This window comes from Lepidochelys kempii, chromosome 9, assembly GCF_965140285.1.
Source record: "Lepidochelys kempii isolate rLepKem1 chromosome 9, rLepKem1.hap1, whole genome shotgun sequence".
NCBI classification, from domain to species: domain Eukaryota; kingdom Metazoa; phylum Chordata; order Testudines; family Cheloniidae; genus Lepidochelys; species Lepidochelys kempii.
In genome coordinates, this window is record NC_136388.1 from 27,478,423 (window position 1) to 27,492,179 (window position 13,757).

Genomic DNA, 13,757 nt, shown 5'->3' on the forward strand with positions numbered 1-13,757 from the left:
ACTCTTCCACTGAAATGTATTCTTTGGGGGTAGGGGGGAAGGAGAGAGAGTCTCCTTTGTCTGAAGCTTCAGAGATGGCCACAACTGGAGATGAGACACTGGTCAGGGTACGCCAGTGCTCTGAGGTGGTACAGAGAATTTTCTCTCACACAGGTACTTGGCAGCCTGGTCTTTGCTCACATACGCAGGGTCTAACTGATAGCCATAGATCAGATTGACAGTGATATGGGTGGGGGAGGGTTCACCTTCTTCTACAGGTGTGGGGCATGGGGTCACTTGCCAGAGAACATCTGGGTATATTCCACTTCATCAATTCCCTGCCATTCCAGGGGCTTCTGGCACTGGTGAACCTCAGTCCTTCCTATTTTCTGCCTGTGGCACATAATAGTTTAATCTCCTATGGTCTGTAACACTTTGGTCTAATTTCACTTGCTGAGTTCAGTGTGCGGATGTGGGGTGCTGTTGGTGGCCTGTAATATACAGGAGGTCAGACCAAATGATCTGGTGGTCCTTTCTGGCCTTAAACCATTTTCAATACCAAATGAGGCAGGTCAGGGAGAACACACTGCTAAATATTCAGAATAGTTCGTTTTTCTCCTGTAGGCAGGTCCATAAAGAACTGGCTAGTGTGTATGCGTACCATGGCTCTCTGCTAAAGGGAATCAGAACTACTCAGCTGCTAAAGGCCTTAGACTGGCAGGCGACTAAAGGGTAGTCTCATTTAGCTGAAGCGGTCAGGGCCTGGATTTTCAGGACAGGATGATCTGAGCTCTATCCCCAGGCACTCAAGCACCCAAGGTCGGCTGAGGTCTGCACATACTCCAGGGCACCTCCTATGTTCCATACTATGATACAAAATGGATTTTAAAATTAGCTATACCTCAAAATATGGATTCCAGCATAATTTGTAACTGCTGTATAATGTTTATGGCTTTTTTAAAAAAAAACTCTACTTCCTTTGTATCTAAGTTCTCATGACATCAAAGCACTCAAATTTAACATTCGGCATGGTCTTGCCACCCTGGGTAGACATGTTTTCCCATGCAGAGAGGATTCCACCACCACCAACTATTGCCAACAATTCCTTCACCCATGAATCGTATAGCCTATTCACTGATCAAGCAGCTGCACTAGTTTCCAAAAATAGCCTGCTAACGTCTTCTGTAGCTATAGAGCAGCCATTTGCAGCAGGATGAGAAAAGGAATGCTTAAAAATCAGGGAAGAGTGCAGAAAAAAAAATTTAGTTTTTCATCTCACATATAGAAGTCAAAGGTTATGTTACTTGCCTGACTGTTTGCACAAATCTTGTTTGGTACTCAGTAAAAAGGAGGTTATGAACTATATGTTTAGACTTCTGAATTTGACAGACAAGTTGTATGTGTCTCAATGGTTTTGGTATCCCTATTTGGTGGGGATAAGGCGTTTAAATATAGAAGGAATACAAACATTTTAATCATGTAGCTGCATAAAACTTTCCTTTCACATTTTTGGCAAGACTATAAAATGAACTGGCAGCCCAAAAAGAAGTGGGTATTTATATGCTTGACCGAATCAAACTTTTGTGAACTCAGCTTGTCAATTTTGCTTTCTTTGTACAACCAACTAATGTATGTGCATGATATACAAACTACATCATGTTATGTGGAATATGCATTTAAAACAAGCATGTAATCTTTACATGAGAAATTAGAACACACCATTTTAATATGTATATGAGCAAATGCCAGGACAGAAATTGCATGATAGCTGTAATATATGAAATATGGTGCTTATTAACAATAGCATAGATTCAGACAAAGGCCAGAATCTTGGCATATTTTAGCCCTAAACATTAAGAGCATGTCAGATGGCAGATGGAGTTTCTGTGTTTCACACAGGTTGAGTATCTACAACAGCAAACCAGTCAGATAACCACAAACTCTTGATAAGGGGTGAAGTAATTTCCTCTTTTACCATTTTGTTCCATTTTATACGCTTTCCACTTATGTGTAACAGAGACAGAGTAGATCATGCTAGATTATGTCATACAGTATCAAGGTATAATCTTATTAGATAAATTTAAAAGTGTATTAATTAAGGTTTAAGAAATTATATCAGAAAATTAAACCCATCTAAAAGCATTCTCTTAATAGACGCTTTCAGTTTGAGAATGTCTCATTGCCTAGGCAACCTGACCACAAAGTATTATACAGTTCAGGAGATGCTGTCTATTTTAAATAGAAATAAATATTTATCATATTAATCTAACAGACGTATATCTAACAAACTGTTTGTTTTGTACTAAATAAACTGATACATTTAAATGGTACGTTGAGAAGTCAATATGAAGTTAAATCTTTTAAAGCCTAAATGATCATAAGGCCTGATTATCTGTGTGGCAGTTGCACAGTTTCACATATGAACTGATCCTACTTGGATCTATGTTTAAAGATCCATAGTTCCATGTTGATACCAAAACCACCACCCAGACTAATGTAGAACAAGGATAAAAGTTTGTCTTTGTAACAAGACTGTAATGAGACCTTGAATTAATTGAACTCATTTATTTATCTCTTGAAAATTGTAACATCCCATGTTGAGCTCAATTTTCAGCGTTGTGAATGCTATCATCTGATCATCTTTATTTTGTTTTTCATAATTTCTCATTTGTTTTCAAAGCTATTTTGGTTAATAAAACTCAAATTCATAATAGTTGTATAGTCTGTACTTTATGTAAGGAACACAAATCCAAAGAACCAAGAAAAAGCTAGTAAAGGTAACTGGTTAATTAAATTTGCTAACCAATGTGTGTATTATAATCTTTCTCACACAACAAATTTACTAGCAAGGAAAGACACTATTTTCCTACCTTCAGTTGGCTTTATATCACCCTCACCTCCAACATAACTGGCAAAGACAGATCCCTCAACCACACACAAAATCAAATGGCAGACAGCATAAGTTTCCCAATGAACCACTATCTTGGATAAGAAAAAAACCACACATATAGGTGTCAATTCTAAGCTTAGTACGGGCTGTTTCTACCTAAATATAAGATAAAAATTAAAACCCCAATCAATACTGGAACTAAGATATTCCTGTTGTGGTGGTGTGAGGGACAGCTATTGAAGGACTGCACATCCCCTGCATGTGGTGGGGCTGGGCTCTGTGCCACCTTCACATGAGCCACCACAGAGCAGTAGTGTATGCAACGGAAACTGGGAGGACATGGCCAATGGCTTTGTGGTTCCAGAGGTTCAGTTGCCACAAACTTCCCCATAGAGAGGAGGGGGGCAGCAGCAGCTGCACAGGGGCATATCTATTTTTTGTCAGAACATAGGAGGGTAGAAAATGATGAATTACTTGAGAGAAAATGAGGAGTTATTTAGTGGAGCAGCTATGGTGCTGAGGCCATTACATTAGGACCTTTTATATTGGATCACTACATAAGATATTGCTTTTTAATTTTATTTTTGAAGAGTGGTGGTGGCATGCATCAAGTCACAGAAACTTGCTACACACGTTAGCCAGCCTAAAAATGATATATTTGAAGCACCGTCCAGACAGCTGTGAATGCAGATCCACATTTATAAACAATAAAGATGTACAGTACAGAATTCTAGCATCATCTTCAGAGGATACCCAAACCAAATGTTCAATATATGATCACAGTGATTAGTGAAAAGCAAGACACAGCCTTGGCAACAAGAACTACACAGGCTGTTTTAAGAACTTCTGGTCAAGGACAACAGTTTCCAGTACCAATGAGCAAAAAAGGATAAAGTCTGTTTAGGCATTATAGCTCTCACATGAGGATAAAAACAGGCTACCAACTAAGTGGATTTTCTAATGCACTATTAAAAAAGGATAATTAATATAGCAGTTTTAGTGTTAAGTGTTCTACATTTGTGATAGAGCTTTTAAAATCTGACATTAGCTGAAGAGTTTTTTGTTTGTTTGTTTTTTTAAAGAAGGAGAGGGATGAGCTGCTAGTGCTATATGCTGGGGCCAGGAAACTTACAGGACTCCAGCCCAGCTCGTCCCTCCCCTCCCCGAAAATGTAGTGAGCTCTTACCTCATGTTGTGTCCACACAGAAGGATATGGGACTCTGGGGCTATATACACAACACCCCCTCACAACAGCTGCTCCAATAACTCCCTGGCTTTCCAATGTAGCACGGGCCTGGCTCTTAGAATGTTCATAGTTAGTTATTCTGAAGCACTACCAAAATTTTCCTGAGGAACGTAAGCCAAAGCAGGGAAATGACTGTTTATCAACTTATAATTCAGTTAAACCTGAATGGAATTTCACACGATGTGCAAAACAGAAGTCTCTAGCCCTGGGCCTTTGTCTCTGCCAAATTTTAAAGGCCTGCTACAAACAATGGAAGTGTTAGAGCTTCTCAATAAAAGATCTCCACAATCTTTTATAATGTTAAATATTAGGCAAATTAAATACAGGGGTTACTGTCAGCTCCCCCTAAATACCCTTTAAGGAGATATGTAACCATTGACACACAACTAAACTGTATGTTTTTCATTTTATGTACAGATTACCCAAGAAAGGAAAAGTCCCAGTCCCTTGGGATGCAAAACTCCCTTAGAACACTGACACCTCAGTAAATAACCACTGCAACTTATCAAATCAGAAGAAAACAGGTAAGGATATGCCACTGGTTTCAGCTGACTTACAGATTCTGTCCTGTGTGTGATTTCAATCACTCACTAGATATAGCCAGCTTGTATAGGCTAGATAATATATTTATGAACTATATAACTGTTAAAAGGAAACTGAACTAAGCAGAAATTGAAAGTGTAATCTTTCTCTAAGGAATCCTCTGTCTTGGACTTAAGCGAGAGACAAAATACAAAGCTCTTCTATACCCACCTCTTTGTGCCAACACCATCGAGACAACCCTCCAGAGTGTGCGGCATCTGCGCAAGGACCATCACCTGAACTTGCCCAAACTCTTTATAGATACAGAACCACTAGCCATTAGCAAAATTCTTGCGCATATAGCTCATTTTCTATGTAGCACCCAAATATTTCCAAGGCACTTGACAAACATGACAGCTCCCTGCTTAGAAGAGTTTACAGTTTAAACAGAAAAAATACAGTACAAACAAGGGTTTAGGGAAGAGGACAGTACCCAAGGACTACAGTTTTCAAACACAGATGCCTTAATACCTAAATAAAAGTGGTCTGATTTTCAGAGATAATGAGCATATGCAACTCCCATCAATTTAAAATGAGCCTACAAATAAGGCAATGTTTAGGTGCTTAAATGGGGATTTAGGTATCTAGCTTTAGCCATTTCAGTTGGGGAAATTGTAGCAATTTTTTTTTAATCTTCCTATATTTGATAATTCCTTCCCAAGCTCTAGGTGAATTAACCTTATGACCCTTTAATGATCCTCCCCATCTATTAACATTGTGACTATAGTCTAACAGCCCTACACCTTTCTCTCTCTCTCTCTCTCTCTCTCTCTCACACACACACCCCTCTTTTCCCAACTAAAATTGACAGCTAGAGTTTAAAGTTGTTTACAGTTGGATGTGTGTCTACTAGGAAAAGATTTAACTGTGGGCCTCTGAACCTATTACTGGGAGAATCTGGGACCTGTGATATACCATATGCCATCCTATTCCAAGTTAAAGGTGACTGACTTAAAACCTGACAATCTCTCTGTAAACCGGATGTTTCAAATACAGTATGCAAAAGGTGACCCAACTGTGCAGTCCTATTTCTAAGAAAATTTCCCATGTTGTGTATTTAAAATGACCATGAGCTTGTGTCTGAGTTCCAGCCTCCCACGCACAGGAATCCCATGGATCTGCTATTCTTAACTTTCGGTTCACTTGTGACCATTGCAAAACAAACTTATGGCAACAAGCAAAAGCTTTACTTTCAAAGGGACACCAAAGAGCTTTGTTTTCTCAGTTGTTCTTAAAGTTTTAGTTTGCCAAATACAGCAGCAATATACAGTATTGGTTACTCAGTTCCCAACAAGGACAATAGACCCACATAAACCTTCTGTCAAAGGAGAGCAGGCAGCAGATGTGATTTCCTGGAGCCCATGAAGAAATGATTTATGTTTTAATTTGGGGAGCCTTAGAAGACACTTCTAGCTTACACCTTATGCTAGTGTACAAACGCATCTTTATAATCAAGCCACTAACAACTAAGATAGAGCAAGCTGTGCTAGTTGCACTTAAGGCTTTCCTTCAACAGAACGTAAGGAATGCTGGCATTATGCCTCTTGTTTACAAGTGCAATATACAGAATTTAAAATTTGCTGAAGCAACATTTCTCTCCCTCACACATTCTAATAACATACAGGATATCTATAGTATACCAGCCTTAGAATTCAGAACTCCAGACCTTTGTAACTGCATATATCTGCACTCATTAAACCACATATACTATGCTCCAAATCCTGTTCCCAGTACCTAGCCCAAGGAACTGGAGTTGGTATCTCCATGGGGCCATGACAGGAAGAAAGCCTACTCCCCAAGTAATATAGTATCAACTGAGTGACTGTCCAGCTGCTACTCCAGCCTCAGGACTGGAGCAGCCCCTACGGCCCTCGTGAGCAATGGATCTGGGCAGGAATATATTCACCAATCTTGCCCCCACTAGCATCAATCTTGTCTCCACTACATAACAAAAAACGGGGACCTACTCTAAACACCTGAAATCATGCCTTACATATTACTCCTGCAGAACAGAACTTCATAGATTCTGCTGTGTCTGGAACCATCCATGCTTAGAGGGTGCAACTTTGTAGTACACTGAAGGGGAAAAAAGTGAAATATTTCAGTGTTTTAAAAATATAATAATTTTGTTAAAGTGAAAAATGCAACATGCACTTGAGGTGCTGGGAAATCAGTGGTGCTGAAAATTCAAAAAAAAAAAACCAAAAACCTTCTGTTCCACCTTTTCTTCTAACATAAGTAATGTTGTAGGTAGGCTTTTCTTCCAGTAGACACCCAAAATTTAGATCACTAAGTGAATGATCACCCTGGTATTTTAACTAGACCATCCCACAATTTTCCCCACTTTTTTTGCAATAAGCCTGTCTCACAGAAAGGCATCAAGGACTTAGAGAATCTATTGTTTTCTTATTTAAAACAATACTATTCCCTCATAGAGCTAAAAGAGTGAACCAACACCAGTGATTAGACATTTATACTAAGCACATTTATTGGAAATGATATTTACTTCAGTTCCTGAAAAGCATCCTGATGATACAGCAAAGGACATCAATGTTAATTTTATAATAATGGAAACAACTTCAACATGAAAACATCCAATTTATCTTGCTGGTAAAACTGTTTTCCCTCTGCTTTCAGGAACACAGACTAAAATATTCTAAGATGTCCAACTCAAGCGTAAACACTTCAGGAAACAACTGTACTTACAACTCAACAGTAACTACTCATGTCATTCCACTGGCTTATGGATTCATTTTCATAGGAGGAATCCTGCTAAACGGTGTAGCAGCATGGATTTTCCTACATGTTCCTAGCAAGAAAAGCTTTGTCGTTTATCTCAAGAACATTGTTGCTGCTGACCTTCTTATGAGCCTGACTTTCCCCTTCAAAATTCTTAGTGATGCGGAAATTGGGCCTTGGCAGCTCAACGTTATTGTCTGCCGATATTCTGCTGTTATTTTTTACCTAAATATGTATGTTGGAATAACATTTTTTGGCCTCATAGGGTTTGACAGATACTACAAAATTGTAAAGCCTATGCTTACCTCCTTTGTTCACACAGTTAATTACAGCAAGATTGTCTCTGTAGTCATATGGGCATTGCTCATGTTTTTATCACTGCCAAATATTATTTTAACTAACCAAAGTGCTACAGAGAAGAATTCCAAAAAGTGTGTAAATCTTAAAAGTGAGCTTGGACTACAATGGCATAAGGCTTCAAGCTATATTTGCCTAGGAATTTTCTGGACTGTGTTTCTTCTGTTAATCATTTTTTACAGTGCAATATCAAGAAAAATATATAGTTCCTACAGAAAGTTCAGGAGAAATTCAACAGTAACTAGGGAAAAAATCAATCGCAATATATTCAGCATCATGTTTGTATTTATCATTTGTTTTGTGCCATATCATCTTTGCAGACTTCCATACACATTAAGTCAAACTGGGTCTCAGTTCTCCTGTCAGTCAAGCAAAAATCTGTTCTATGCAAAAGAATTTACTCTGTTACTGTCCGCTGCAAATGTGTGCCTTGACCCCATTATTTATTTATTTCTCTGCAAGCCCTTTAGAGAAAAGTTATACCAACAACTGCATCTCAAGTTGACAACTTCGGGTGAAATAGAAAACTCTAGATCCAGAAGGTCAAACACTACATGAAAGCGTAATTATTTCATAAATTCACATATCCCTTATAAGATGCAGTATGGAAAATTATTCCAGATTGCAAAGCAGTTGACAAAGGAATTGGACAAACGAAGAGCATGTGCAACAATAAACACAAGGTGTCAATTTAAAAAGCATTTCAGCTGTTCGTTTTCCATATTTAAAAGCATTACCACACACTGTACTGTGCACTACTTCCAGATTACGTCAAACTATAACTTCCATAAGCCAACCTGGAGCACATAAGAAGTGAAAGCTAGCAACAAGCGACTGAATAGCAAAGCTGCGCAAAAAATTTTGGACAAATCGCTTATTCAACAAAAAAATGCAGTTTCAGTTGGCTTCCAACTAGTCGTGAATTTGACATAAATAGTTTCGGGCATTCACAAAACGGCCAGAGGAAGGAGGAGGAGAAAGATGAGGAGGTAGTGACGCTCCTGCTGCTGGTGACGCTATCACCCACTCGTAACCTTTAGCCCAGTGGCTAGGGCACTCATCTTGAATGTGGTAGATCCAGGTTCAAATTCTCACTATGGAACAGACTTTTTGATTCAAGAATTTCAACCCAAACTAATTTTTTTCCCCTATTTTTTGCAACTGATGTTGAATTTAAAAAAAATCCGTTATTTGCCCAGCTCAGGGATGGAGGAGATCTTCTACCTCAGCAGCAGACTGTTTTGGAGTGGCTGGTAGAGACCAAGTCAGAGTACTCAGCCCCTGAAGGGAAGAGAGAAAGCCCTATATTAATCTCCAGCAAAATGAAGAGCTGAGATGACTGATTCTGGAGACAGTTCCACACAACCAACTGTAAGGACAGTTGAAGGATGATAGGAAAGAATAAAGGTGTAACATAGCTCAGATCCTCAAGGCTCTGCATAGAGCTTGGGGAATCCTAGAATGATTTGGCGACGGGAGGTAATTTTATAGTTCATGAAAATCTATTTGAAACCTTTATCTTATTTAAGAGCAACAAAACTATAGGAATCTGTAAGAGTGATTCTCACAACCTACAGACAGTAACAGAAAATTATATCCTGTCTGTTTTTAGAAACCACCCTACTGAATTCTACAGCACAGATATGCTATATTATTTTAAGCAACAGAGGATGGTTCTACAAACCTGTAGAAAAGTATTTTTCTACTAAATTCTACAGGACTTCATAATGAAGAAAGTATATTTTAATGGGCCTTTTTATAAGTCTCCCAGTCTACTGATTAACACACAAATCATTACTGAAATTCTGCTGAAACAGTTTAGTCCCATGTTTAATATGCTATTCTGCTTTGGAGTTAGATGTGAGGCCAATATTCTTGCATTTTGGACCACTAAGTACTGGGAAAATTTGAGAGGTCCCAATCTTATCCCTGTTTCTCCAGGCTGAAATAATGCCTAGTGTATCATTTGCATACTCTCCAACGACTAGTTTCAAACAGCTCTATTCTCTCAGAGCACAGTCCTTTTTGGTAACATGCCCATGCACATTATTATATACAGTAGCTTGTCAAATCATTGGCTTACTCATACTATGCATAGCTGTACATTTTACAAGACAAATGGAAATACATGCCAGCATATCAGAGAGTGGATTAAGTCCTTAGAAGAGACTGTCAATTTGCTCTAATACCAGGTATACACAGCAACTGCTGCTTATGTACAGAAAGACGGAAATGAAATTTAAGGGAAAATGGTGACCCGCACAGATGATTTAGTAGATGAAAAACTAAACACCCATTCAGATCAGCAGAGACTGAGTCATTACTATATCTATGGGATGAACCAACACTGTCTAGCATGCAGTTTAGTCTGCACCAAAAAACCTGCAAAGCAAAGAGGCTGTGACTTCTTCACAAACAGTGAATTTTTAGGAGGCAAGGAGAGTCTACTGAAACTAGCTGTTTGAACCTAAAACTCAGAGCTATTAGTTTCTCTTTAAAACAGGACATTTGTGTACTTGGAAAGAATGATTTGGTATTTTGCTTTGTTTCATTGTTTTTCTTTGTACAAAGAACTGAAAACTACCCATATTTCATTTATTTTTGTGTGTACATATGTTTTATTGTGCATTTCGCATGTTTTATTGTGTTTATACTAAAAAAATAAAACCTCTCTTTTTCAATGCAGCTAGGTTTGTTTGGATTTTATAATTTTACATGGGGAGTGGGCCAGTGAACGTAATGTTTATAAAAGATTCCAGATGACTCCTCTGCAAATGGAAGCTCTCCGTTTTACTCTCTATGGCTGGAAACAACACGAATTTTTCCAACAGGGATCCTGCCAATTTGCCTTACCACTGTTCTGAAAGGACAGTCTCTCAGGATGAAAAGGTAGTTCATAACTAATATGCATTTTTAACTAAAAATAAGGCATCCTGGTGACAAGGCTATGGGCTGTATTGATAATCAGTACATAAATGCATTCACTGAATCCCTAATCTGTTTGTTGAGGCCATGTCTACCATGAACTGATTTGAGAGCACCAACCCACAGTGATGGCTTTTTGTCACTCTTGACCTATGCCAGATTTGCCCTAAGGGACTAGGAAGTAAACACCACATTTCTGGAAAACCATCTAGAGTCCCATTGATATTACTGTTTGAATTGGCACACCGAAATCCCAGACCCTCACATCCCCACATTTTACAGAGGTTTAGATTTTCATCTGAATGTCACATATCTAGTGAGTCCATATCTAGTCTGAACTTTCTTTTAAGATCAGAAACAATATTTCTCATGTTGCCTCAGGTCTCTTTGACACGTCAGTCTGGTTTCAGAACAGTGTATATAGAGAAACTGCACTGGTTCCATTGGTAGGCTAATTCCTCCTGGCAGTAGAAATCCAGATGTGTCAAGGAGGGGAATCTACTGGTTTGTGAGAGATTTTAATTTTCTTATTGTAATTTATGGCAAGAGCACCTACTACCTTGCATAAGTGCCCCTTTGTATATGCTGCATTATCTAAACAAAAGGGCCAGTGAAAGAGTACTGGTATAGTGACATGAAAACAGCATCTGTCACCTGCCTTTGTAAAATCTCATCTTCATGACTAGAAAGTAATTTATGCAAACATATCTATATTCTGGAAAAATCCTTCCTCCCCACCCAAACAGGTTGACACGTTATCACTTTGAACGACTAGATATATGTTAGGGGGTTACAATGGAAAACATACTGCTCGCTGTGCTTTTTTTTTTTTTTTTTTTATATTGCCCTATTAAAAAACAATCCATCACTGGATAACTTTGATGCAGAACAGTGCGTCCATAGCCTTTGAACCAACAATAGTTTGGTGTCTGTACTGGGCACAAGTCTCAACCAGCCTGCCTATTAAACCTAGTTTTGCTCCCTTCCCCTCACAGTGCTTTTCACTTTTACTTGGACTGAAAATAAGCTAAATAAACTGGAAAGGACAGGGCTTGCAGGTGAGGTCAGAAATGTATTCTACACTAAGGTGGTTAACTCTACCTCTGAAAGAAAGTGAGTCGCATACCTTCAGCAGACTATCTACCTACCCCAACTGCCTCCCCAGATGGCCAGAAGTCTTGCAGTCATGCCACTGTCACCAACCATCCAAGGAGGGACTTACTTTCTATAATTCCTTCCACTGGTTCAGAACCAAACAGAAATGTGCCTGTTCACTTTAGGCTAGTGGTTCTCAAACTTTTGTATTGGTGACCCCTTTCACACAGCAAGCCTCTCAATGCGACCCCCCCTTATACGTTTTTTTATATTTAACGCTATTCTAAATGCTGGCGGCAAAGCAGGGGCTTGGAGGTGGAGGCTGAGACCTTGCAACTCCCACATAATAGCCTCACAACCCCCAGTTTGAGAACCCATGCTTTAGGCAGCTACATAAGCAATAGAAGAATTGTCTTCCTCATGACACCCTGGGCTCCACTATAATAACATGGTTGTGTTCCTTTTGAGAAGTAAGGGACTGAAATGTATTTTGTGCCTACTGCAGAGGTAACCATTTCTGTTCTCCTCCTGGGTAGAGGTAACATGCAGCATGAGAAGCCAAGGGAGATTTAAAGCATAAATGTGAAAATGAAGTTGCTCATAAGGTTTTAAACATAAATTTCTAAATGGAATTCAAAACTATCTTTTTCTTAAGATTCACTTGTTCAGCCACTCAAACTCTTGAGGAGATAACCAGATATGAGCACATATATCTGTCACATAAAACTCAGAAATGTAGAGTACATAAATCTCACACTAACTTATGCATCAGCTCATACACCTGCTCTAGCCTGTAGTGATAATGCACGAGCTACATCGGACAAACGTCAATGATCCCATTAACGTGCAATGGGTTATTTATGTTAATGCTTTGGACTGGAGCTTCAAATTCCTTCTCCACTAACAGAACACCACAGTTTTTCCAGAAGCAAGGGCTAAACTCAGCAAATAGGAATTAATTTATGGAGGAAAGCTCATGCCAAACTCTGCCAACATAAAGGATGAAATCCTGGCCCCACTGAAGTCAGGTGGGGAACTTCCACTGACTTCAGCATGGTCAGGATTTCACCCACAAAATGACTGATTTCCTTAAGTTTTAATCATGCATCCTTTTTATGGAAGTATATTTAATAGCAACATCTCTTAATAGATCAACTAATAAGGATCACTTACACAGCACTGCACATCTTTAAAGCACTGTGTAAACATGAATTAATTAAAAGTAATTAATTACAAATTATAAAAACACTACACCATAGCCTGTCAGGGAAGATACTTGCGATCACGTTACGCAGCTGACATTAGCTGCCATGAAGTGCAGCACTAGGTCATTTACAGGCCCTGCTCATTACCATTTTTATACAGCAGCTTGGCTGCACGCAGTGCAGTGTGCCAAACAAGAACTATGCCCCTCCCAAAAGAGATTACAGTCTTAAAGAGACAGGAGTTACACTGAACTACAAAATAATAATTTACCATTCTTTATGTTTAACTCAAAAAATTAGAGTCCATTCCTTCCCCTCAACCCCACAGTAAATGACCCTGATCACAATTCATATAACTCCCTTGTGGCAGGATCTAAATTTTTGATGTTTTTGTAAATATATTATGGGGTAAACAATGAATCTGTCAAATGAAAGTCACAAGACACAGTGTGCCAAAATTGCTAGCTAGTATATGTAGAGGTTAAAAATGTACAGAAAAACTTCTTTTTGCTTATTTCCCAAAAAGACGTGCAGGAGCCTCCCTCATGAGACTTAGGGACAGTACGAACAGAGCCAGAGTTTACTTGGATTCCTCATAACAAACAAACAGGAAGAAAACCATAAATGAAAGAACCACCATAAGAACTCCATGGTTGAATGCTGCTAATAAAACTTGTCAACAATTACTCCTTAAGGACAGTTTTAGTCACAAAGCTTATAATCACAAAATGGATGTGGA

The 13,757-nt window shown here is 38.8% G+C and overlaps 2 protein-coding genes across 15 annotated transcripts in view; one reads left to right on the forward strand and one right to left on the reverse strand.

Annotated features, from left to right (window-relative positions):
- Nucleotides 1-13,757, reverse strand: part of MED12L (mediator complex subunit 12L) — a 321,530-nt gene that overhangs the window by 196,157 nt on the left and 111,616 nt on the right. The window lies entirely within an intron of this gene.
- P2RY14 (purinergic receptor P2Y14) overlaps nucleotides 1-13,757 on the forward strand; it is a 34,503-nt gene that overhangs the window by 4,416 nt on the left and 16,330 nt on the right. For 2 of the 3 annotated variants that reach the window (XM_073359687.2, XM_078854413.1), the window contains exons 2-3: nucleotides 4,533-4,639; nucleotides 7,335-10,373. In XM_073359687.2, coding sequence (XP_073215788.1) covers nucleotides 7,359-8,351 — 993 coding nt within the window. In that variant the 5' untranslated portion in view covers nucleotides 4,533-4,639; nucleotides 7,335-7,358 and the 3' untranslated portion in view covers nucleotides 8,352-10,373. Of the gene's footprint in view, nucleotides 1-4,532; nucleotides 4,640-7,334; nucleotides 10,374-13,757 lie in introns of those variants that run through there. The other variant, XR_013636345.1, reaches the window with a different exon arrangement.